The following is a 27,080-nucleotide window of genomic DNA, read 5'->3' on the forward strand; positions in this document are numbered from 1 at the left end:
CTGAATAGAAATCTAGTTTTAAATTTTAAGGTGCCTGGCGTGCCTGATGGAATGTCGCCTAAATCCTTCAGGGTTTGACTCACATCTGGGGAAGTGCCAGGAGAAAGCATCTGGAAAGAGGAGGCACAACTTGGAGGGTGATTGAAAAAACATTCTGTCTGTGACATGAGTCAGACTCATCAGGTTGTTTTAATGCCAGTTTAGCTTGTTTAGCTACGAGCGGTGGGTTCCTACTGGTGTGAGCGGTGGTATTAGCCAATTCACTGACCTGTGCTAAGTCAGTGGGCACCAGTGACAAACAGAACTTTCCCAAACCAGCCAGGAGTAAAGTGAGAGCCCTTCAAAGTGCCATTTTCTCCGTTCTCTCTATCTTTTATTGTGAAATAAAAGAGAGATTTAGATTTCTGCAATTGGTAGCATCGATGCTAATATCTTTAGCCGCCGCAGGCCTTTCTCTTCTTGTCCTATTCAGGGACTTGGTTTAATGGATGAGCAATATTTCAAAGATTTAGTTACGTCAAAGGCTTAAATTTTACAATTGAGATGAACGTTTTTGTTCAGACAGGCTTAATCATTTCCTTTAGAGACATTTCATATATGCTCACATGGATATTTAAAATATTAAGCACACAAGTAAAAGCAATGATGTTCTGCAGATCAACTACAGAAACCAGACCCATTTACAAGTATTTGTTGTTAGACTAAGATTTCAACTGGTCCTTGTGAGCAGGCTGACAATCTGCACGGAATCCAAAATGAATGCGACATTTTCCAGTGCAGAAGCTTGTGGAAACCACAACAAATTAAGGTTTTCTATTCACTCTGATGGACTACCTTGCCAAAGCAATATTCATGCTTCTGTGAATACTTATTCTTATTGTAGAAAACTGAAGGGCAGTAAATGAGTTCCTCTTATGGGAGAAAATAAGCGCTTGATTAATGCTTCAGCGGTCTCCATGGGGAAAACAACAACAACAGCAGCACTGGTACAAGTGCGTGATGAGAGGAAATATTGCGGGGGAAGTAATCTGAGCACATGTATTGTTGTTAAATTGTGCCGCGCCGTTCATTACGGCTGTTCTTTTCATGCCGCTGCTTTTCACACAGCATCAGCGGAAAGCACCTCCAGGAAATTACGACTCCTAAAAGCAGCTAAAGATTGTTGAATTCGCTTTTTTTCTTTTTCTTTTTTGATTCAGGACATTAAACACTCAACGAAGACATAATTTGCTTTTTGTTTGTCAAAATCTTTCGGCAAAAAAACCCACAAAAAAGTCACAACTTAAAAACCTAAAAACAAAAAGTGGTGATTGCAGTTAAACAAAATTCATTTCTGTCCATCCACATATGCACTTTTCTTTTAGGTTAAAAAAAAGGCTATCCAAACAGTAAAAGTTGATGGTAAGCAGAAATTGGGCACTCATGTGCACACACACACACACACACGCACACGCACACACACACACACGCACACAAATGGCGGCTATCACCTCTAAACTGCCGCTCTATAATTTTTGTCAGCTCCCGCGGTGTGTAAACCAAGTCGACGGTAAAACTTAACTCATCTATTACGGCGGGCTACACCTCAGGAGCGTCTCTTACGACCTCAGAGACAGCGCCATCAGCTGTAAGTGGAGTCAAGACTACAATCGAGGCGTCGCATTGATATTGCCGGGCGTAATTGGAGCTCCGCTGTCGCCGTCTCTTCTGAGGGACTTACGTAAACAAGTGCAGAGGAGATATTCCATTTGTCTTACCTTGCGTTGAGGGAGGCCACGTCGTTAAGGCACAGGACGTTGAGGGGAGAGGTACCACTACGCCTGCGTATTTGTGAAAGTGGCCGGAGACGTAGCGCGTCCTGGCAAAAAAAAGAAATTGCGGCCCTTGCGAGAGAAAGAGAAACGAGGGAAATTTGGGAAACCTAAAAGTGAAGACGACTTGGCTTTTTTTCCCACCGGTGCAGGACAAAAAAGAAAGTTCACTCTCCTGGACACCAACAAGAGCGTTTGGAAAGTTACTTGGCGATTGCTGAGTTTTCCTTGCAAACTATTTTACATTTTCACACATTTTTCCTTTCCACTATTTTTTTTTTTTTTTTTTTGGTTGAACTCCTTATTCACTGGGGCAAAATGGCTGGCCAACTTGACTGTCAGTGTTATTGTGCAACTTGATTTCAAGCTTTCAGAGCAGCTCCCACAGAAAGCACCAGTGGACAAGCGCATACAAACACCGGGGACCGGGCCACAATGGGGTGTCAGCGAAGTCCAAGGCCGACAATGGAGGCAACGGGAAGGGAGTGTTCACTAGTATCGCAGGTCAAGAGACAGATGCACAATTGTGAACTGCTTCAGGTCGAAATCCAACCGCCATCTAAAATCTTTCTGTGACTGTGATGTTTTCAGGGTTTGGGGAGTTGTTTATTTGAAGTGTGGATAATTTGATTAATATAGAAACTTTTAAATCAGGATAGCCCACTTTAAAGGTCCTATATTGTAACAATTTCCTCCCACAGCCTGGTGCAGCAGCCTAACCTGATTCGTTGTACCCCCAAAAAACTTCTGTTGATTTCCAAAATAGTTCATATTTAACTATCACGTACAGTCTCCTGTGAAAACTAATGCTACTGTTTTGTCAAAGCATCCATACGTCCAGAACCAGACAGAAACAAGACAGGGGCCTCAGAGTACAGTACCCTGACCCAGAAGAAGATTCAGCGACATCACAATGGGCTGATTTATACAACAGTACAGCAACTGGAGATCACATCCCAGCTGTAGAAAAAGCTGCTGAATGTACCTGTAAAGTGCCAGCAAGGTACATCAACAACAAGGACTGCAGCTGCAATATAAATAAATTCTCACAGCTGAGATGTTCAAGACAGTGAGTTTTGTCTTTCAGTTGTGAAGGAATTACATGAAATTACAACATTTGGAAAGTGCAAAGTCCACATTGAAACTAGTGGGAAAAAATGTTCTGTTATTTTCTCCAATATGAAAGTTGCTGCAGATTCTTTGAAGAGTCACAGGACCAAAAAATATATTAATAAATTAGAATCACATGGGCTATTCTGAGCCTGTTTACGATTTGGATTAAAAAAAAAAAAAGAAAAAAAAAAAAAAAAGCCTTGTGTTTTGTTCTTCCAAAGCAAAGAATATTTGACTATAGGCATTTGGAAGAAAACCATAAAATTGGGTTTTATCCCAAATAAAGCAGTAGCTTTTTACCCCAAACAGCAGCTGCAGGTGAACTATAAGTATTCAACACAATCTCTGAGCCAGCATTTTCCCACCAATTTCATCAAAGCATCTTTTTTTTATTATTCCATTGTATAAAATAGCAGAGCTTCGCTGATCTGTGCCTTTTGCAGATGGAAGTCTCTCCTCTGAGATTTAAGCTCAGTTTTTTGTTTTTTTGTTTTTTTTTTTCATTCTTCCCCTCCCGCTTTCTCCCGAACAAACATTTACAATAGGCAAACAGCCACAGCCCGTGTCTGTCCCACTGGTCTGAGGGAGGGTCACCGAGGTCAGACAGCCTGGGCCAGACTGCTCCCAGACATCGCGGCTGAGCTTAGTGTCACTCCGCCTCGCACCGTGTCAGCGTGAAGTGACAGCGCAGGCCAGACGGGGCCGCCCCCGTCCTCCTCCTGCTCCGACCTGCTCCTTCCCCGGCTCCCGCACCGTATTCCCCATTGGTGCCGCAGTCCGGGAGTGCAGGATTATGAAAAGGGGGAATGCGAACAAGCGGGATGACAATAGCTGTAGCGGGAGGCAGAGGATATTACTGGGGCCGACCCGCTGACCCAAGTTCCTGTCCCGTCCGATCAGAGACCTTTCAGATCTCTTCACACTGCCTGCGAGTGACCTACGGAGCCAAAGATCCCTGTCGGGGTTAAAGGTCATTCCCCTTTGCAAGTCCACATGGATGCATTCCTGTTTTCCCGGGTAGCACTTGTATTGCATGTTCACATGATCAGCAGGAGATAATGATGGGTGGGGGGGGTAAAAGGGGGGGCATCTTCACGCTTGTACGTTTGCAAATTCTCCAGCAAAAAATGCCCGGACAATGCATAAAGGGCTAATCCCTTCCCATCATTTGCCTTTGTCTCGGCTGACCCACAGAGCTGTCAGCGGACCAGAAAGGCCGTCAAACACGCCTACTGGGAGAGCTGACATGGACCAGTGGCCATGACCCAGGACTTGGGACAATAAACTGACTGGTCAGAAGAAGGCTGGAGGGAGGGGGCAGATACCTTGGAAGCCAAGGTGAACGAGGCGAGACAGAAAAGTAGACCAGCTTTTATTTTAAAGCAAGACAGTGACAGAAACAAGCTCAGCCTACTGAGTTTGTTGTATACTTAAAGGGTTACACTAATCAAAAACATGAGTTCCATCATCATAAATAACGCTGTGGTTACGACGTTCACGCCAAGGAAGGGGTGGCGTCTTCAGGGAAGAAGAGGTGGAGTTTACGACACTGCGAAGCCGGAGGACTGGAATGAAGTGAGGGAGGAGGACAGGGAAGGCGGGTAGGGGGTAAGGCTGGGCCAGGGACAGCAGGAGGACAGGAAGGGCAAAAGACAGAACAGAGGGCGGATTAGCGGAGTGTCACGGCGCTGAGGGTCCACCGTGCATCTCCAACCAATATCCTCCACTCTCACCAGAAGATAATAGGAGCAAAGCGAAGGGGAAACCATGGGAGGCAGCGGGAAGACACGGACACAACAAGCAGATGTGCTTAAATTAATCCTCCTCCCCCAGCCGGCTTTCTTCCTTTTATCAGTCAGAACAAAGGGACCTGCTTGGGCTTCGTGTCCAGACAAGAGAGGTGGCTGGATGGTGGATTCAAGACCTCGCCGAGAGGCGGTGGGCAAGTGGGAAGTGGGATTTGGGGGAGATGCTGTGGGGGAAGCGGGGCGGGTGGAGTGTGTGGGACTACGTGCCAGGTCGGCCTGCGCCTCATGGCAGAGGGAGGTTGGGTAGGCGGGTGCGTGCGATGGGAGCCCTGGCAGACAAGAACCAGACGGAGGCTCTCCAAAGCTCAGACACACTCAAGGGGTTCTCAGTGGGGCAGCAGAAGAAGAAAAACAAGCAACAAACAAGCATCTCGAGAAGGATTTCTTTTTTTTTTTTCGCTGTTGTCGAACAGCAACAAAGAGCCCTTTAAGATGTACCTTTTGAAGTATCACAATAGGGCACAGATGGGTTTAACATTTATTGACAAGGTTCAGTGCTCGGACAGTATCAGTGGAGCTCCGTCTCTGCCGCTGGAACAACAATCGAACCTCAAAACTTCCTGTTCAGATAGCTTACTAATGGAAGTTCATCATTGGAGCGTTTCAGCAAATTATTTCTTTGCAATCTCACGCTCACACAGAACGCTGCAATACGCTGCAGTACGCATGCAAGGCCTGCAGTTGGCAGTGTGACAACGCGCCACAGACGCTGGCAGACACATGAGACGCCCCGCTAGACGTTACTAGAAAGAAAGACGGCAATGGTGAAGGCAGGTGTGTCTACGGGCGTGTGTGTGCATGCGCGCGTCTCCTTCATCCATGTTGGATTTCTTCTTCCCAATCTCCCGTTTTAATGGACATTGTGAAGCCTCCCAACATGACGCCGTCTTTCTCTCTCTCTTCCCTCCCACCCCCACCCCCCTGCTCACAACAGACATAAAAACCTGTATGACAGAGAGGCCGTTCTTGATTGGTCCCTGCGAGACAAGCACAGTAAGCTCCTTCCTTTGGGCAACAGGGCCCAGAGCCCCTTGACAGGATTAGGGTTTTGACCTGTGGAAAGGCAGCAGATGAGCAGGGATGGACACACGGCGAGATGGAGAGAGACGCGGGAGTCTTGGCAACGGAGCGTCTAAGCCCTGAAAGAGGTCATGGCGCACAGCAGCACATCCGTGCCTTTGCAGGTGGCCAATTACTGAAGCGTGTCTCTGTGCTGCCTGGAAGGAGGTGGACGCATATGTAACTTATTTTTGGTTTTTTGGTTGTTGTTGTTTTGTTTTTTTTACGACCGGGGATTTTATGCACTTAGCCAGAAACCTTTGGGAAAACAGTCTTCAACCTCTGCTATGATTGACACAACCATAGCAGCCACAAGGGCCGAGAGTCTCAGAGGGCGGAACCACCCTGTGACATCACAAGGGGCAGATTTCCATTTTCTAAAGAGTGGAGTGAGCCAGAGAAGTATCAAGGATGGCGAGTTTATAGAAATCACTGGTAAAGTAAATGATCAAGGTCAAGGTTTATATTGGAGAATTTGGATGGGACAAAGGGCAGAGCTGCAGTCAAAGAAAAGACACAAAGCTAAAAACATACATTAACAAAACACTTGTTGTTTTGATGATGGCTGTTCCAACGTGATTATTTATATTTTTTCTGGACGGATGGTTATGGGCTGAAAGTGATTCCTTCAAACACACCAACACAGAGTAAACTGTCATAGCCAAAAAGATAAATTGACTGTAATATTCTTTTTTTTGTGCTATTTATTCGGACACTACATCCAACCCTGGAAACCAATTTTTGCTTTTCTCTGCAGATTTTTTTTAAATCCATATTTTGTAAATACTCTTGAGACCATCATGATTCTGTTTTTAACATGTGCTGCTACACGAAGCCCGTCAAGGGGTTCTATTTGCGAGAGATGTAAACACATGCTGCTAAATACCCAACAAATGTCCACCAGGCTGCAAAAAAGCTACATACACAACTGGACTTGCGATACACAACTGCGACAAATGTGTTTCATATGCACATACACATCTGTAGCTGTCTGAGCAGAGAGTGTGTGTGTGTGTGTGTGTGTGTGTGTGTGTGTGTGTAATGAACAACCTTGAAACGCGCTGAAAGACTCGGCTGTTTTTCTCTGGAAATTAAAGTCGGGAAACTTCCTGTGATCAACAGAGGGGGCGCTTACTTCTGTTGTTGGGGACAACTTTGATCAAAGTTGTTTCACCTCATCCATCTCCGACACTGCTGGCCGCTCATAAATCATCGGCGCTGTGCTAAGTGTCAGCCTCCGTCCTAAAGCTGCGAGTGGCTTATTCCCCTGGACGAGTCCCTGCCCTGCTGCCTAAGCACGTCGGAGAGAGCCGCAAAACGCCACGCCCGTGTGAGCAGCTGCGACCGACATCGACGACCGGCTAAGAAATAGAGCCAGTCAGCTGTGCATCGGTGTGGGGGGTTATAATTACAGAGGCTAAAGAGGAGATATCCGTCTGTCCCTTCAAACGAGCTTCGCGGAACCCAAAGAAGGCCCAGCCGACACCTCGCTGACACAAATGAGACAAACCTTTTTAGTCTTTAACTCCCACGTGGTCCAGAGTCGTAAAATTATTTGCTTGGCTGCGCCGAGTTCTGCCGGAGCGCATCTGCAATGCTAATAAAGTCCGCCGGCGCCGGGCGAGGTAATGGCGTGCTACTGTAACTTTTCTACCTCGGCTCAGCACAGCTCAATCAGCTCCCGCCAGAGGCCTCTCCTCTACGAGTCCCCGCGGCTCCAAATCAGCAACTTTCAATCTCGGTGTGTTAGCACGCGAGGAAGACGCAACTGTACGTCGGGGACGGGGCGGTGGGGGGTAGGGGGAGGGAGTGAGACGGGGGCCAGACAGCGGCAGAGTGAGGATGAGAGATGGGGAGGCGGCGCGAGCGCACGCACGTACCCATGCACGCGCACGCACACACTGTTGCACATACAGACACACACATGCTGTCTAATATGAGCTCAGTCCCGAACTCCCTTTAAGAGACCTGAGCGCTGAGGAGGGGGAAATAAATACTCTGCTTTATTACAGTGAGAAAGACAGGGTGGAGGACTAGGAGGAGGAGGAGGAGGGGCGGAGGCTGGGGTGGGGGGGGGGGGGCACAGGAAGTAAAATAAAGAGACAGGATGAGATTGCATCTGCATTTTCAAAGCGCACGCGCACAGAAAGCCATGAATGGCTCTGGGTGTTTTTGCTGAATCCCGTACGGCAGTGCCGAGATCTCCATTTCCTCCTTGTCAGCTTCAGCTCCCTCCCCCTCCCCCACCTCACCCTCACCACGCACCGTCAGCTGACAAGGTAAAGAGCCAGCCCGCCATACGGCACGGCAGGTCACTGCTGAAACCACCGCTCACAGCGTGGGACCGTGTGTTTCACAGCCGGGGTGGTAAACGATGACATCTGTAGAATCTGGTCGGACCTCACGGCCAAAAGATGGTCACTCCCTCGGTTGTGTAGGCCAAGCATGACTTCATAGTTCATTTACGGGTGGGATTAGGTAATGGACGTTAATGTAAAGATTCTGGCGTCAGTTGGGGGGGTGGGGGGGGAGATAGTCGCACCGAAGTCCAGGGAAAGTGGGAAGAAAGATCCAGACATACAAAGTAAAACAGTGCTGGGTGTTTGCTGATACTTCAGTGGTCCACAATAAAAGGCGAGAGCAGGAGAAACTATTTCACAATCTTAAAACAGCCATTAGATGTTCAAAAACTTCTGAGTGACAAAAATGTCTTTACTCTCTTCTACTTTAAATGAAGTATTACACATTCAGCAGTTCCCTTGACACAAAAAACAGGTGGGTTGGAGATATGGTACTAACTACTGACATGGTAGCATATCTGACACGAAGACCTTTTTACAGCAAATGTGTTTATTTCCCGTAGGTGAGGGATAAAAAACAGAATTTCAACATGAACAACAAACAGGAACACAATATGTTGTGTACTGCCTATTTTCAGATATGCAAGAATCAAGCCTCCTTCACATGTGGAAATAACAGGACATGTACTGTCAGAGTCGACAGGTCATTCTAAAAGCACTTCCCCGCTGCACCCACCCCCGGCCTTATTAAGGCCTCACCCCTTTCGCCGCCGCCTCCTCAGAATGCTAATGCCGTCATTCTGTTCTACTCTTCACAGGCAGCCACATATATTACGATGAAGACAGCCACGCTGTGAAACCACAGCCACGGCTTTATGCGACACTCTTCTGGAACGTTACAATCAGCTGGCACTGGCAGCATTATCTAGTTCCACTCAGAGCCACCCCTGGAACGCTTCCGCGCAAATAATATTCAATACGTGCTTTAAAAAGCGAAACGTGCCTCAGAAAGCGGCCGCTTCGAGCACCATGATGACACCCGTTGCAAAATGTTGTTTGCTTCCGTTGCCCGACACTGTGCCACTTGCTCAGAAGTTGGAGCAAGTGTAACTACAGATATCAGACTTGGTTCACTTTTAAGAGAAGATGCAAGCAAAATAAATGAATTAAACCTAATTAGAATTCTACACCTACATTGTCCTCTTTCCTAGATATTGTCATGATGGAATGGTCAGTGGCTCGCATGCACAGGTCCAGCCTTCACACAATAAAAGCCTGTGAGGAGGATCAGAACTTGGTGAAAGAGTGTGTGCAGCACGATCATTTTTAATTAATTTTTTTCTGTTTGTTTGTTTTAAAGATCTGGGGTGGTGTGTATGCATGTATGTATGGGGACGACGGGATAGCGAGACATCGATCGTTAAATGTTCATGACTGTGCAATCGTTGTCCTGCCATAAGCACCTGAATATGTAGCTGTGTAGTCAATCTATTTGACCTTGTGGGGCGTGAAAAGGAGGTGGAAATATGTCTGTTCATTGATGGCCGACAGTCCAAAAACATGCATGTGAGGTGAATTGGGAACTCTAAATTGTCCGCAGGTGTGTGTGTAAATGCGAATGAAGTGGCGACTTGTCCAGGGTGTCACTCTGCCTTCGCCCTCTGACAGCTGGGAGAGGCTGCAGCAGACCAACGTGACCCTGAGCTCAGGAGGAAGCAGGTATTGAAAATGGATGGATGGATGTTCATTGATGTTATATTTTGTCTGTGTTGTGATAAAAAAAAGATTAAAAAAAAAAAAAAATCCACACTTAGACCAGCAGCCGCTGACTCGTCCTCGTCTACGTTTTTTTCTGTCTTGCCAAACTGATTCCACTGACTAGACAAGTTCCATCACTTCTTCTCCAAGTTGCCTGACTCTGGAGCTGCCTGGGTGTGAGAAAGTGAGTCAGAAGACAAGGATTTCCCACTAATTCATCTTCCCTAGATAGAACCCGTAGGAGGGCAAGGGTGGAGGGGGGGGGGGAGAAAGTTTCCCTTGACCCAGTGCCACACAGAAGATTGGCCTCCAGTGCAGACAGAGGTCCTCTGCAAGTCAACGTGGATGGACATCCCCTGGCACATTCCTGTGGTACCCCACATCACCGAGGCAGGAGAGTGTGTGTGTGTGTGTGTGTGTGTGTGTGTGTGTGTGTGTGTGTGTGTGTGTGTGTGTGTGTGTGTGTGTGTGTGCCTGCCTGCCTGCTGTAATCCCACGCTACTCTGGCAAGGCTCCAGCAGACATGGGAACACCACAATGGATTACTCATAGAGAAGGGATTTAGTGAGAGAGAGAGAAAGAGATCAATGGAGGGGAGTACAGTGAAAGGAGGTACAGCAAAGAGGTTCCTTAATACCTCCTGCAGTCTGCCTCAACACAGTCGAGCCAGGGAAATCAGTTCGGCACAACGCTGTTTGTTTGTTTGTTGTTTTTCTTTAAACAGATGAAGGACTGGTGTTTACATACATTTCCCTAAACCTATAAGATTCAAATTCATTTATATTGCCCACGGGGGAACATTTGATGGTGGAAACCATATCTGTGAAGAAATTATTTTTTTGAAACCCTCGTCAGCCAAAAAGCATTTCATTCTAATCACACGATAGCAAGCCAAAAAGCAAAAGGAGAAAATGGTAAAACATAAATAAATAAAAATAATAATAAAAAAAATTAAGAAAATATCCAATATTTATATGTCATTTGTGTGGATGTGGCCAGCGCAGAATAAAGAAGATACTGTCAGAGAGGCAATATCACACAAGTCCCTACATGTTTGAGCCTAAAGATTAAGCACGTCGACGGCACACTCCCTGCTGTAGTTTATACAAAATAAAACTTTGCATGGTGTGGCACTTGGAACACAGTTGTGAGAAAACATCCACTTTCACATTTTAAGCCTTGTGTTGCTCGCGACCTCTCCTGCACATCAAAATGCCTGCGTTCAATAGATTTGCATTAAAATCCCCGACGCGGGCCCGCTGACGGGATGCTGATCCTCCACACTGCGAGCAAGGAGCTCATGCGGTGACATTTACAAGAATGTGAGATGACATCAAGACTGTCATGCAGTCAAACGCGGTATAACCAGGTGTGTTTCAGCCAGCCGCTTGCCCACGCCGACCTTCAACCATCACACGGATGATGATATTTATAGCCGTGAAGGGCCACACTCGGCCTGAGTGTCAGTGTCATCCCTCCGCTGCCAATCCATCAAGCACCCAGAACAGAGCTCCCGACAGCCTGACGCAACTATTGGCTGAGATGACGCCTGATTAATCATCAGGTATTGATCACAGGTTCGGCCTTCATCCCGCTGCGCTTGCAAGGTGATTGATTAATGGTGAATTCATCACGTAGTGTCACAGGGTTTGATGTTGATTGCAATATATATTGTATGCACATAGTAATGAGGCAAGCACAAAAGCGTGACAGTATTTCTCAAAAATCGCATGACCAGCGTTTCGTAAAAACAATATGCGTAATGAACTCCTCAGAAATGAAATCATTCGCTCCTTTTCTTTGTGCCACTTTTCAGGAAGCACACTAGGTTGTGGACAGTGTCCCTTTGTGATGTCATAAAGGGTTCAGACACTTTACAGATACTTGTTCCGTAATGCTAATGGAAGCAGCTTCAGCCGGGGGGGAAAGAGAGGTTTCACCCACTTTACGGTTGCCTTGTTTTCATTTCCTTCCAAAGATGATGAAGAAGGTCCAACAAAACATCAGTTCTGCAGGAAGCTAAAACCAAGAGATGCTATACAAGATGCTTCCCTGGAAATCTATGCAATTTCTCTTTAGCATAATTCATCATGCAAAGGGTGCCACACTGGGCTCTGGGATGAAAATTCAAAATCATAAAATTGAAACATGCTTTACACAACAACACACACATGTACCCACACATAGACACGCACCATGAGTACTGCTGTTCTTGTCACACTGGCTGCCACGTACAGTGCACAGTGTCACCAGGATACTAACCTCTCTGCTACCATAAAAAGCTCTGGCTTTGTTCAAAAGCAGACCTCAGCAGCGCGACAAAAAAAAAACACCACCATTGACCGCGATGCCAGGAGCAACTGGTCCCGCTGCTCCACGGTGGCCAACCCTCACCTGCAGGCGTAGGTGCATTCAAATGGTGAAGCGCATTTAGGGAAAGGGGCATCTGGATCCAGCCCGCTGCATCTCCATGACAACCACATTTCCATTGGGGATTTATCTAATTGGAAATCAGCTGTCTTCGCTCAACAACACACTCATAATTTACTTTGCATCCCCGCCCCAAACACACGGCGCTGCCAGGGAGAGGGCGAGTCAGACAGACAGACAGACAGACAGACAGCTAGTGAGGCATCAGGGCTGCCCGTTGGCTCTGCCTCTCCCCCTTTTATCTGTGCCCTCTGGAGCATGCTCATTTCCACCAAATTCACTTTTAATTGAGAGCTAATTTAGCTAAGCCAAATTCGCACTGGAGGTAAATGGGATGAGGGCTTGCAGGGGTTGGGAAGGAGAGGGGAGAGGGGATGGCTCAAGGACAGAGGGGAAGGAGAGGGAGTGGGATTAGGAGTGGCAGGTGACAGTGAAATCTGTTGTTCGAGAAACGGCCCCAGTGATGGAAAGGAGGAGGGAAAGCATCGAAAATGGTAGATATTTTGTACGGTGAGGCAGCATTTTAGGAAATGGTAGCATTTAGGATGTCCAGCGCATTTTTTTTCTTTTCCTCTCAACATGACAACCAGTGGTTAGCCGTGTCTTGTGTTATTTAGGTGGAAGCCTGCAGTTGGTGGTAGCCTGCAGGCCGGCAGTTAAACATTAATAAGACAAATTAAGTTTTAATATTTTCATAAAAATGACCTCATCCAGTAAAAATATAAGCAGAGTTCTGATCGTTATGTCGTCCCTTCCTTAGGTTTTTTTTATTTTATAATTGTTGTGTCAGATAATTCGATTTACCCACAAATAAATGGTGGCGGAGGGAGGGGGGGTGGTGTTCCTTGTTTATTGTGCATTCTGAATTACATTGATTCTTCAAACAGCACTGTCAGCACTGTCAATCAGAATGTCTGAATATGCTAAACCAGTAACGGACAAAATGCTATTGAAAATGCTACTTGAAGGGTTCTTGACATTAATGATGTGAGCCGGCCTTCCCAGGGGGGTTGGAGAGGAAAAAAAAAAGTTGACATGCATGGTGCCTACAAAGCTGCCAGGACCTCCGATGGCAGACGTAGAGCATCCTGTAAAGTGATCTATGGCTCACAGGTTATCGCGGGTTTCAGCGCCGGGGAAACAAGCCTTTCCCCACGTTGCTTGATGCCTTCTGCACTTCTACATAGCTGTTAATTAGCCGGGCTAAGTGCACCATTAATCGATTGCTTGTCTCCAGCGCTATATCTCATAATGGTTTCGCACTCTGGCAGCACCGGGCGAAGACAAGCAAAGTTCACGGAGTCCACTTCTCAGCACTGGCGGAGCACAGGTGGACGGAGGGATTCAGCGGACTGGCAACTGCTTCTCAAAGGCAAAGGTGTGGCTGGTAGTTGTGAAACAATAATTCAAAAAAATGTTTAACTTCTAACTTTGGCAAAAGATGAATTGATTCAATGTGACTGTCAATCAAACAGAACTCCCATTCTAAGTAAATACTGTGCCTTCAACAGATGCTCTGGAACAAATTTAAAGGTGAATTTTTTTGAACAGAAGGTTGTATAGAAATGTTATTATATTTACATTTGGATTGAGGGTTTTAAATTGGTTGATGACGGCTGTTTTCTTCATCCTTTAGGAGAAATACACTATGGACTTCGCTATTTACAGTAAAATTATCACTTGTGTTTTCTATTATTTTCATAATATATTTAAAATAAATGCAGTGCGTTGAAAGATCACAAATAGACAAACAAGAAAACATAAGGAAGACTTATTATATACCTTGTGACAACTGCTATCTTACAATTAGTTCAACTAATATCTCCAATTTATTTGGGAGACATAATCTGAACTTTTTTTTTAACTGCTGTTGGAGTAATCACCAGGAAAAACAACAATCCCTCACAACAAACACAAGGTGCTTTAATTACTCAAAGTCAGAGCGATACCCTCGCAGGTCCACCATGAGCGGAGCAGAGCAGAGGGGTGAACACACCAGCTACTAAAACAGCAAAGTTCAACTAGAAAACAGAACAGGAACACACTGGCCCAGCAAGAAACAGGCATGATGCTCACTCCCCTGTGAATTATCCATGTAAAGTGGTCTCTTATTTCTGGTTCTGAGGAAAAGGCAAAACTTAATAAGAATTAAAGGCGTCTTTAAAGCCTACAAATAAAAGAAAATACCAAGACCTTGAAAAAAATTACTGAACAGCAAACTGCAAAAAATGTGGGAGACAATATCTGTAATGATTTAATCATCTGTAGAGATTTTATTTGTTTTATACTGTTTGTATTCTTTAAATAGCTACATTCGTTCTTGTGACTATTCCCTAGTGTTAATTAAATTTTGAATCAAACCCCAAATTAATTGCAGCAGTTTTGACGGGCCACACAAAAGCACACTTAGCAGGGAAAATGAAATTCCTATTGGCCCAATTTAAGAACGAAAACCAACAGTCCGACAGTGCCAAATGAAAAAAGCAAAAACAAAAAAGAAAATCCTGGTAGCAAAATAAAATGCTGTCAGAAGAAGAGGCTGCTCTCTAAACAGACTTTGTTCTCAGCGCTTTACAGTGGCTTCCAAAAAGCAAAAAGCAAGAAGCGCCGTGTAGCTTTTTATGACATCAGCACCAACTGCAATAAAAGCTCGGAGACTCCAAAAATAGCTCTGCCGGCCTTTTGGAAAGCCTTTTCTTTGAAGGGAAAAAAAAGAAGCTTTTTACAACGTTGGGGCTCTTTTCTCTCTCTTTTTTTGAAAGCGTCTCTCCGCACAGCCGTCCTTGAAGAGAAAACGGCTGCAGCAGGATTGAAGCTTAGGTGATAGAAACGGACAGAAAAACACGCAGTAGCTGGGTGGCAAAGGAACAACATCAGTAAAAACAAAAAAATACACACAAACTAAACCAAAGCAAACAAAGGCAGAGGGGGGGAACAAATAGAGGAGACGGACGGACGCAGCGAGCGCCCAGGTGAGGGAATCCCGACGAGCCGCTGACCTCGTTAACCCCGCAGCCTCATTAGAGTCTTGTTATGGTGGCGTTTTGCGGGCGCCATCCTCTGTCACACCTTCATTAGGCCCATCGACCCACTGCGCTTATTAAACACATTCATTACCCCGCGGTATCGAGCTGCCGCAGTGGTCGTTGCCGGCCCTGAAGGCAACACCAGAGGGAGTGGAGGGAGAGGGGGCAGATATGGGTAGGGGTATCATAAGCACACACCTAATAATGATCCGCTGGATGTTCACCTTTCTGGGAAAGGGAAGAGGAAAAGTGAAAAGAATTTCTTTACATGGAGAAAAATAAGCAGAAGTCTGAGCATGAAAAAATGTTGAATATGAATAGAAGCGGAATTCTTCCTATTGGTGGAAGAACCAAGAGGCTACTTGGAAGGCTGAATTGAGGACACAGCAAATATTAAATACAACAAATGTTGAATTGAGTGAAAAAAAAAACGGAGCGCAAGTTATCCAACGCACAAAGCTTTCAGCTGCACAACCGCACAGCCAGAGGAAACAGCCTCCAGTGAAGAGATAGATTTTCCCTTTTTTCCTTTGTAACTGCGGGTATTAAATTGAATCCTATTATTGTGAATCACTGAGCTTTGCAAGCCTTTTTTTTAATATCCAACCTTATGAATATCAAACAGGACCAATTAAACTATTACTGTTACACTGGGATGCTTCCGACCTCTCGGCCAGTTCTTCCAGCTGCGCTCGTCTTAGTGAAAACACGGCAGCAGCAAAGTCCAAGCAAGAATGCATTTACAGACAATGACAGTGGCCTTTTTTTTATTTTATTTATTTTTCAAACGACCAATACATCTAATGGACAACAGCGGAAGACGCGTTACAGCTTCTGACCCTTCAGGGCCCCGCACATGAACAGGCCCTGTAAACTGAAGGCCTTCACCTTGAGCCTCAGTCTCCGCTCTGTGATGATGACATCACTTCTGGCCGTGTCCAGGGGAAAAAAAGGAAAACTCATCAGCGCCGTGCAAGGGGGAAAGGGAGCGGCGAGAGATTAAGAAGAGCAGAGGAGTGAGCGGGGTGTGGGAAAGGGCCATGAATCACGTTGACATCCCCAGCTGGGCGTCCCCGGCTGGGCGTCAGCGGCGGCTGCTGTCCTGAGCAGCGCCCCGATAAAAGAAGAGGGGCCTGGAGCGCGATGCTTTTTCCCCAACCTTGGGCCGGGCGGAGCCACGCCAGGAGTCGTGGGAGAATCACAAGTGGTGGCATATTACGGGTTGTTGCATCAGCGCCACTGACACCCTTGCAGGGTCGGACCGGCAGTTGCGATCTTCAGGTCGCATGGCATCTGATCAGTCACTTATTGGAATGAATGGAAATGTAGAATTGAATTTTTCACTTTGTGAAAAGAAATTAATGGACTTTTTTCTTCATTTTCAAATCATTTCGATTAGCATGAACTGTGAGGTACAATCATGAAAGCTACAGCTTCTGCACAGTGATTCTGCAACACATGTGAAAAGAATAGACTTTCAAAAGCTTTAAAAACAGAACATAATGTCACTAGAACCCCTACGGTTGGTTTACCATCACATAATAATAAAAAGAGTCACCTGCTAACGACAGGAATTGAGAAGATGCTATTTTGCACAGGGCGGAAAACGAATGGGAAAACTAGCTTGACCTTCAGTACCAGTATTTTAAAATATGTCAACAGTGAGTCATTCCACTAACGGCTGGATACTTTCTGAACAGCAAAATGAATCTCAAAGTAGAAAAAAAAAAAAAAAAAAAAACCCAAGGTGGGTTTCATCTCCGTTTTACCCCCCGCCCCTCACGACCCCCCCCCCCCCCACTACCCGCCATTTCAGGCAAGGTCCCTCTGCGTGCGCAACCAGAGTACGGAAAAATATTTAAAAAATGAAATGAAACGACATAAAATGGAATGGAAATGCAAGTCACATTCACATTAACATTCTTCGGTGCTTTCCCTGGAACTGTGGTGGCTGCGGGCAAACGCTTGATAATGTCACGGAGATGAGTGCTGCTACAACATCTGCAGAGATTATGCGTTACGGCCGCAAAAAGGCCACGCGGAGCTTCCTGCTACAGGTAAGATAAATTTTATTTTCATTTCAGCGCCACTCACATTCGAGCTCAGATTAAATGCCGTTCAGAAAGGACATGAAGAGTTCAAAAAGGCTGCCAGCCACTTCTTGCGTCCGTGTCCCTGCGGGAAAACGTTCTTATTAGCTGTGGATAAACCAGCCGTGCCGCATGAATAAAACCCACTTTAAAGAATTTGTTATACTTTTATTTCCATCTGCAGCATTTTTTTTCATTGAATGCAAAGAGACATAAATGTATGTCGAGAGTTTTCGTATATTTTCAGGCGTATGCCGACTGTCGGGTGTCTAGTACATTTAAGTGGAAAGGCATGTGGACACAGCAGCAGCCTGCTGCGCCACAAGTCTTTTCCAGTCCTGCTGCGCCCTCTGCAGGTGAGGAAGACACACTTCAGGCGAGGACTAAACACTGGTGAACGCGTGCAGTTCTGATGCTGTAGATATTTACTGTGTCAAAACATATCTAAAACATCTAAATAAATATTACAAACAGGTTTACCACCTACACTTACTATATTTTCACTGTGTTTTTTATTTTTATTTTTATGTATTAAAAAAACATTGCACAGCCCTCTTAATACTGTCTGAAAGAAGAAACAGCACTTGACACTTATATATAATTATATACAGTTTATATAATAGTTTTTGTTTCATTTGTCTCAGAACTTGTTTGCCATTCAAGTTTATTTCCTTTGACAGCTTTTAGGATATCTTAGGGCCACCCAAGGACATGTGTGCCAAATATAATGCTTTTATCTGCCGCATAAAAATGTTTCACATGTTTCTCACTACTGTAAGAGCCTTTCCACTGGCAAGGTCTTCTTCTGAACATCATTATACCCGTTTGTGAGTAGCTTTCTAAAAAAGACTCCAAATCAAGCTGCGGAACATTTCGCATTCTTAAAAGAAATCCAAGCAAGGTGAAATACCTTTCGGTGGTGAACAGGAAGAGAGAGAGAGAGAGAGAGAGAGAGGGAGAGAGAGAGAGAGAGAGAGAGAGAGAGAGAGAGAGAGAGCACCTCCTTTCCAATTCTTTTCTCTTTGAAACTTGTTTTGTTCCCGAGCAGACGGCAGAAGGGAACATATTGACAACGTCTGTGTCTGAGGGCAGGCGGCTGTTTAACTTAAAGTCAGGACTCATTAATGCATCTGATTACTCTTCAGGCAAAGGCCAATGCACAACAAAGAGACGCGCGCGCGCGCGCGCTCACACACACTTACTGACTCACACAGGAGTTCTTTCGGGGGCATCGATCAATATGAGGACTTCAAAAGAGCGACAAACAGAAAAAGGTTTTACACAACACACCATCTTCAATTACGCAAACAGAGAAAACTATGGGGGGGGGGGGAGATAACAGAACTCTGCAAATGTCCCCTTAAAAGCATTGAAGCTACTCTTTATGACTCACACTGAGAAGAATATGTAAACATGTAGCTAAACAATGGATCGGACCTGTAGCTTCAGCTGTCTGACGTGAAGGTTTCTTGTCCCGCGGGTTATGTGTGTGTTTTGACCACTTTACTGTTAAAAAAAAGTGCAAAAGCATGTGGGATTTGACCTGAGGTTGACTTGGTGACTACTTAGCGACAGCAGTGGCAACATTTAGTCGTTAGCGAGGTCCGTTCAACCGACGTCTTCACGCGGCAACGTCCTCTAAACCGCACGTCTGGAAGAGTCAAGTTGAAACGGATGAAAGTTGTTGCACTCGGGCTTTAGTCATGTAATGAAAGTCCTCTTGGAACACAAAGCCTCAGCACATTTTCTCAGAAACACTTCAGCCAGCCCATCAACTTGAACAATACAAATAAAAACAGGTAAGATTAAAAAAAAAAAAAAGCCAAGTGGCTATCAACAACGCTCGTCCACTTAAACAAGGTACTTCAAAGCTCTTCATTCCCTTCCTGAGTAGTGGTCAGATTTATTCGTTGCTCCTCTAAGAACTTGGCAGAACAACAACAACAAGGGGGGGTTACGGGGGTGACGATAAAATATATAGCTGGTAAAATGAAACAAAGCATTTAGTTTTGTAGAAATCATGTGAAAATGGTTCAGAAATGATATAAGAACATAATAAAGGTATAAGACACCATAAATAGGGGAACGCTGCAGCGATTCAAGCCCAGTTTTTGCATTCCAGCAGAATGAGACAAAGTCGTGTAAACAGATTCATGGAATCAATACCGTCTTGATTTTGCCTGCGCAGGACTAGCAATCAAATTACCACTGGCAAAAACAGGAAAGAGGGGATAAAAAGACGAGAAAAACCAAACAGACTGGCGGACGGCACGAAAGCCTGGAAACTTCCTGACGGGAGCAGCGGCGACAGACACGACCCCGCAGCTAAAACTGGCTGCAGACATCATTCCACATCCTCAGAGGTCTTAAATCCTGAACGCAGAGACCGCAGGGGAGTCGGACAGACAATGCTGTTTGTGTGCGTTCGTGTGGCCCGTCTCCGATCTATTTATCTCTAATTGCAGTCAAATTCGTGGGCAGAGTTTCCAGATGACATTCCGCTACAGCTGGCAGCGGCTCAATCCATCTGATCCCTTCCATGTTTGTGCGTGCGTGCGTGCGTGCGTGCATGTGTGTGTGCACTCGCTCCCCAATGTTTAAATTAGGCTTGTGTGTGTGTTGTTTCATGTCAAAAGGTTTGACCTGCGACGACCGACAGCTATCATTATCACTTCCTCCGCCTGCGCCGCCTCTAATCCCGCTAACTGGATCTGCTAATGTCAATATACAGTCCAACTATCTGGAGACTTGGCTGTTATTCCTGCTGGTTAAAAAAAATGATAATAACAAAAATCCCACTAGTGACAAGTTGGAGGGACGGCTGATGGGAGCGAGGGAGCCCTTGCCAGCCCCCCCTAACCACCAACCTTCCCACACACTAGCAATGCAAATGATCGATTATTTCATTACCATTAATTGTTAGTTGATTGACCTTATGACAATTAACAACTAATTGATAAGCAGGGAATTTTCCTGAGAACCTAAATTTCACAATGAAGAATGTGTAAGGAACACATTATTTAACCCTTAAATAATGTTGAGGGTCCAATGTGACCCATTTTTACAATTAGAGAACAGTGAAAACACCCTAAACATTTATCCTCTGACTTTAAGTTGGCTTCTAATGGGTCACACGGTAACTTCTTTTTTTTTCTTTTTTTTTTTAAAGTTGTTTAAAAGTGACTTGTTGTAGGTATATTATGACCATCACAGTATCAATAGGTGAACAGCTCTTTCCTGCCACTACACTGTTATAATGATATTAACTACCCGTGTAAAAACAAAGTTCAATTAATTGTGACTACTTTCATTTAATCAAATCAATTCTTAATTGACAATTAATCAATAATCGATTAATTGTTAACATCCCTACCACACACACACCCACACTTGGCTGACGTCAAGTCGTCTCGTCTTTTACTCCTGCGGCGGCTCGGCAACAGATCTGGACGACATGGCAGAAACGCACGGGAGAGAGGAGGAAGAGATGGAGGCTCCGACTGTACGAGCGCAGTAATTACTCCTAAATTGGGGGCATATGGTAATCTGTGTTAGGTCATCTCCAATTCCATTTACATTTCCACACTTTTGCGCTAATTAAAAACGGTAAATAACCGGCGGGCGCCCGCGGGTGCCTGAGCGTCGGCGGTGACTTTGACACCAGGCAACGGTGGTTGGATCCCACTCATCGCGCTGCCGTGAGGGGGGGGGGCGGAATAAGTGGTTTTAAGGAGGCAGAAGATCAGATAACACTTCTTTTTTAAAATAGAAGACGAAAAAAAAAAAAGTGCTTCCGCAGCTGAAATGTTATTAAAATTCCAACGTCGGTGTGATTTGAAGAAACGCTGGACCCGAGTCGCAGAGGGACGGCAGAGCCACGCTGGGGATATTTCTCACACTTGCTTCACCAGTTGATCTGCGAAACACACAGGACACACTCACACACACGCACACTACCCTACAGCGAGCTGCAACCAGACAAGGAAAAGGGGGAGTTTGCTTCTTCTTTTTTTTTTTCTTCCGCCCTTTGGGATGGTGGGAGAGAACGGAATAAAGAGGGGATGGAGAGGAGGAGAATGAAAAAAAAAAAAAGAAAAACTTCAGATGATGAAAACCAGCGTTGAAAAGGCAACCGGTGCCTGGAATAAATAGTGGATGAACGGCAATAAAGAATGCAGGATGGGTGTCAGAGTGAGGCGGAGAGCACAAAACAAGCCCGTCTCAGGGTTATCTGTAGCCGCGGGCTGGTTCGGCATCGCCCGGCCAAGGAGGGACGACTTGTCAACTCGTCAAGTGTAAACACAAAGAAAAAAATAAAACATATACATACACTGTATATATATATATATATATATATATACATATATATATAAATACATATATGTATTCAGAACACAAGTTGTCACAGCTGGAGACATTTGTTAACTTTCAACAGCCATTTGTCAGCGGAGCTTACAGGTGTGGCCTTTAGCGCGATAATCACCAGTTGGATTTATGCATTTCCCTTCAAGTCTGTTATTAATGGCGCGGCGTCATCCGCCGTCGCACAACTTGCATTATCTCACGCTATAAATTTTCAACTGTTATTAACACCGCTGGCTGATATTTTTCTTTTTCACACCATGTGGTATGTTGGGAGGAGAAATAACGGGGGGGGGCATATCGTCGGGGTTAGGACGAGAGGTTATTGAGAAATCTCCACAGCTGGACGTGGTCCAGGTGCACGGAGGAGTCACTTCACAAGGAACCAAATGGACACAACTACAAGGAAGAGGGAAGTGGGGGTTGGGGGGGGGGGGGGGGAGATAAATATTTATGGAGGTGTGCACGTGGTGGAGAGCAGAGGACTGCCTGTGGAAGACCTTAAAAGCACATCCAGCAGCAGTTGGATTGTTTGTTATTAGCCGAGCGCACACACACACACACACACACACACACACACACACACACACACACACACACACACACACACACACACACACACACACACACACACACGAGGTGGCCTCCTCGTGAAGTTTCAAATTAGCATATTTATACAACCAATTTTCCAGTTGCTTCATCATCTGTCAGGGAGTGAGAATGTGTGCCTCTGAGAAGGAACGCGTGAGCTCCTAATTCCTGGAAAACACTTTAATATGTACACTTAAAATACTGGAGCAGCTGAGCATAAAAATTCCAGAAATGCTCATCCTGTTTTTCTTTGCTCCTTTGACAATCGCATCATGACAATCGCTAATGTCTTCCAATAATGAGCAGACAGCCGATGGGCTTTAGCAGACAAGAGTTGTTTTTAACAACTGAGAGATGACAAACGATCGAGCTTCCGATCTCTCACCGCAAGGTAAAATTAAAAGGGAGAAAAGGACCATAACAGGAGAACTCTCTACTGCTCAACAGCCACACAGGATGTGTGGTTTGACAAGAGCACATCTGGGCATTGGTATCAACAAGTTGCGCAAACCAGTAACACAGTGACACCTAGTGGTCAACATGGCTCCTAAACAAAGCATAAGTACACAAGCACGCAGGGTTTTCCTCAGGATGTCGTTTCTCACATTATCTCAGTCACATCTTCAAGCTCACAATAGTGAAGCACATACAAACACACACACGTACATGACGCATTTAGTTTGCAATAGACACCAACTGTAGCCACAACTGATTAGCCAATTCTTGTAGTGACGGACATTTAAGACAGAACTATACACACTATGTTTCAGTAAGTTCTCAAGTGACAGCTGACCAAAACTGAACAGCGAGGGAAGATCACGACACAGCATCGGTGCCGACAGTTGTTGGTTTTTTTAACAGAGTCACAATGTAGGCAGAGAAAAGAAACACTTAAACGGCAGAGAAAGTGGGAGACGAGGAAAAGACAACAAATAAGAGCGCAGGCGTGTGGGACTGACCAGTTTGTTCTCCTGCAGGTAGAGTCTCTGCAGCTTGCGGCATCCTTTAGCCAAAGCCACCATGCCGTCGTCTGTGATACTGTAGCACTGACCCAAATGGATGTCCTTCAGCTCGCCACACTTCTCCCCAAGCTGGAGGGGGGGGGATCATTAATACGCTGATTAAAAACTAAAATTCATTTCAGAATTGCAAAATTAGCAGTCAGGAAATGAACAACAAAGATGTTAATTTTATTATGAAGATATTGTTGTAGCAATAATGTCTAATTGCGTCTATTAATGTTATATATTAAATAACAGAGAGCGATTATACAGTGGACTAATATTGTGCATCTCTGTCAGACGACAAAACAACCCGGCGTATAAGTGTGTACCTTCTTCAGGGACTCGTCCGTGAGCTTGTCCTGGTTGCCCACATGCACTTTCGCCAGCAGAGGGCAGTGTGCAGCAAGGGCTGACAGGGACGCGTCACCGAGCTGCTTGCAGCGGTACGCTGTGTACTTCTGCAGGCTGGGGCAGTGAGAGGCCAGCGAGGACACGCCGTGGTCATGGACCCCTCTGCAGTCAGAGATGTTGATCTCGGTCACATTCTGCCTCCTAGACGCTATTTTCACCAGGAGATCATCGTTCACCTGGAGCAGGAACAGCAGGGGTTGATGTCAGTAGGGATACAGAAAAAATGTGTGAAACAATGTGTTTTGAATGCTAATTTCTTTATATTTTTAAAAGTTTTTTATTTGCAAACATGTCACATTCTTGAAAGGATAACTAATTTTCCTCATCTGTCCCCTCCTTCTATAACTATTCTAACTTTTTAACATGATGGCATTGATTGAGCGCTTCAACAGATGGGAGGGACATCTGCCAGGTGTATTTTATTTTTCCTGAGACTTGTAGCAAGGAACACCAACTGACCAATCTAACCAAGAGATAATGTGTGTTTGACGATGTATTTCACATTTAATCACAGATCTATTATACTTTTATACATAATATAGGAACTTCCCAATGATTATCAAATTATTTCACCCACTTTGAGAACAGCTCCATTAAAAACGACAGCACTAAAAAAAAAAAAACGTACTTGTTGAAGGCCACTGAGGTCGATTTGCTTCCAGAACTGGAAGTCCAAGCAGAGATCCCTCCAGTACTTGCACACCAGTGAGGCACACAGACAGCGCTCCTTCACGGTCAAGTGGGACAGCACCTTAATAAATAAAGAAAGAAAATAAATAAAAACAGAATTTTCAATTAAACCAGAATTGATATGAAGTGGAGATTTAAGCAGACAGGATTCAGCTGATGAGCACTGACCTTGAGCAGGATGGAGGAAGGCAGGTGGTTGATACTTAAGTGATCTGTGTCAGAACTTCTCGCGTGGTGCTCGCCATAGTGATGCAGGCAGCAGGTGGAGGAGTCTGAGCTGTGGGCCAAATCCGCACTCAGGCCCATCCCGCAGCAGCCGTCGGCTGGCAGGGAGGACGAGGAGGAAGAGGAAGAGGAGGAGGAAGTGGAGGAAGAAGAGGAGGGGAGTGGGCAGAGGGGGAGGTGGCACTGGCCACTTTCAGAGTTGGAGGCGGTTTCTCCTTCACTTCCTCCGCCCCCTCCTCCTCCTCCTCTGTTGTCCAGGCCTGCATCTGGGGTGGCGAAGGAGCAGCGTGGCTGCTTGCACGGCGTGCACCTCTGCGAGTCGGAACACTTCCGCTTACACACCTGCATCCACGGACACACATAGACACACATCAGTCAAGTGGAAACACCTTTCCTACAGGCATCACGAAAGCTAAATAAAGAAATAGATTAATAATGACAATGATATACAAGTAAAGAGAGAATGTTCAAACAAATCAAAACATGGAGACCAACATGTACAAGGATGATTGTGAATATAATATCAGAAGGAAGCTGAGGTTGAAAGTGCCAAGCAGGAGGCCTGGAGGAAGACCGAAGAGGTGCGAGAAGAGGATGCAGAGGACAGAGTGAGATGGTGGCAGATGATTGGCTGCCTAACAGTCCAAAGGAGACGGCGAAAAATCCACATTTTTTTAAATATTGAGTCTGAAATGAACTCTTTAGTCTCATTTGGGATAAGAATTTTCTTGATTTTCCTTTCCAACGTGAATTTTATTTCCACCAAACTAGTAGAGCCTGGGCCAATCACAGCAGCTCATCTGTGATGAGGCCAGGCTCAATGACGGAAGGGCGGCTTGCACTTTTTGTCATTAAAAAGGTCAGGAAACTAGGATTCTACGACCTTCTGTATTTGTTGTATTTTCTCCATGTTTAATATTGATTGCATGAGAAACACGGGTCCTCTCCATCCTGCCTACCATTTCGGTGTAGTCGCTGGTGCAGCCAGGCACAGGCACGGGTATGGGCACAGTCACAGACACCCCAGCTGTCCGGAACAGGACTGGGGGTGCGATCAGCTTTGTGGGCACCGTCGACAGAAGGCTTCTCCCCTGGCCCTCCCACACCGCCAGCTCCCGGGACGACAGCAGGAACTTGGAGCAGTCCTCGCTCGACGTGAGGGTCGTGTATCGCTCGGCGAGCTTCGACGCAGCCGCGGCTCCGACACCCGGCACACCGATTCCAGCGATGCTGCTGTGGTGCCGCCTACTGCCGTCAGCGGCGGCCTCCGAGTGGTCGCTGTCCTCCTCAAGACCGCTGCCGTTGCTGTGAACGATGAAGCAGAGCATGCACGGCAGCTGCAGGAAGCAGTTCCTTTTCTTCTTCTTCCTGTGGTGCAATTTGCGAGTCCTCTTTTTCAGGCGATGACCATTTTTCGAGAGAAGATGGCCCATATAGATGACTCAACGAAACTCTGCGAAACAAAACAAAAACAAAGATTCAAGTAAACCTTTTGGAAAGAATATTGCAGGGAACCATACAGACATATAATATCAATGGCACCGTCTAAACAGAAACAAGTTGTCATTATTGCATCAGATTTTATGACCAATATTAAAATAACGTTTTAGTGTTGCAGAGATTAACACCATGTGCAAATAACAAGCACAAACAATAGGAAATAATTAAGTTCCATTATTGTTTGTTTTCATCAGAAATGAATAATGTCATCAACAAATATCCCTTGCACCGTAAACAACCAGTTCAGTGAGTCCATTTACATCAGTACACAGATCTTACACAGATAGAGACTCCATCAATTTTGTCATAAAATGCCATAATCTAAGAGTTTCAAATCTGTCTTCATTTTGTAAATGACTGAGAAGGGGTCCTTCTCATATTTTTTCATATCAGGCAGATGCAGGCAGACCAAGCACCAACCACCACCACCACAAAGAATGACACTGTCAAAATCAAGAGACAAATCAAGAAGTACTTGTAGCAACCCTGACCACCTGAATTTTTCTCAACAAAAAAAGAGGTGATCAATATTTTAAGACACAACGTTTTTGACTGAAGCTCAAAGGCCCAGATCAATTTACACTTTGCTATAAAAGCATGAAAGATACATTGATTACTTCTCTCTAAAATGATGGAGCACATAGGTTGGGCACTGCTTAAACATTGCAAGTCCTTCACTAAGATGTCGCTCAAACAAATGCTCCTCAGAGTACAGACAAAGAAAAGCCTGTTTCACACACATTCTTAAAGGCATGTTGTGAACGCTGTAAAACCGATATTGAATGCATGAAAGGAGCGTTTCAGCAATGTGGACACACAGACAGATGTCATTTCTCAGTTTTATCAATGAGAACTGGGCTAGCTGGCTATTCCTTACAACTGAGCAATGTGTTACGTGATTG

At 45.3% G+C, this 27,080-nt stretch overlaps 1 protein-coding gene across 2 annotated transcripts in view; it reads right to left on the reverse strand.

Moving 5' to 3' along the window:
* fbxl17 (F-box and leucine-rich repeat protein 17) overlaps positions 1-27,080 on the reverse strand; it is a 191,391-nt gene that overhangs the window by 163,706 nt on the left and 605 nt on the right. For both annotated transcript variants that reach the window (XM_076019407.1, XM_076019408.1), the window contains exons 2-6: positions 25,638-26,131; positions 24,622-25,020; positions 24,392-24,514; positions 23,682-23,939; positions 23,308-23,439 (exon numbers count right to left, since the gene is read on the reverse strand). In XM_076019407.1, coding sequence (XP_075875522.1) covers positions 23,308-23,439; positions 23,682-23,939; positions 24,392-24,514; positions 24,622-25,020; positions 25,638-26,111 — 1,386 coding nt within the window. In that variant the 5' untranslated portion in view covers positions 26,112-26,131. The remainder of the gene's footprint in view (positions 1-23,307; positions 23,440-23,681; positions 23,940-24,391; positions 24,515-24,621; positions 25,021-25,637; positions 26,132-27,080) is intronic.

The sequence above is a fragment of the Nelusetta ayraudi genome, unplaced genomic scaffold, assembly GCF_046127955.1.
Source record: "Nelusetta ayraudi isolate G7.1 ecotype Tasmania unplaced genomic scaffold, CSIRO-AGI_Nayr_v1 ptg000010l, whole genome shotgun sequence".
Classification (NCBI taxonomy): domain Eukaryota; kingdom Metazoa; phylum Chordata; class Actinopteri; order Tetraodontiformes; family Monacanthidae; genus Nelusetta; species Nelusetta ayraudi.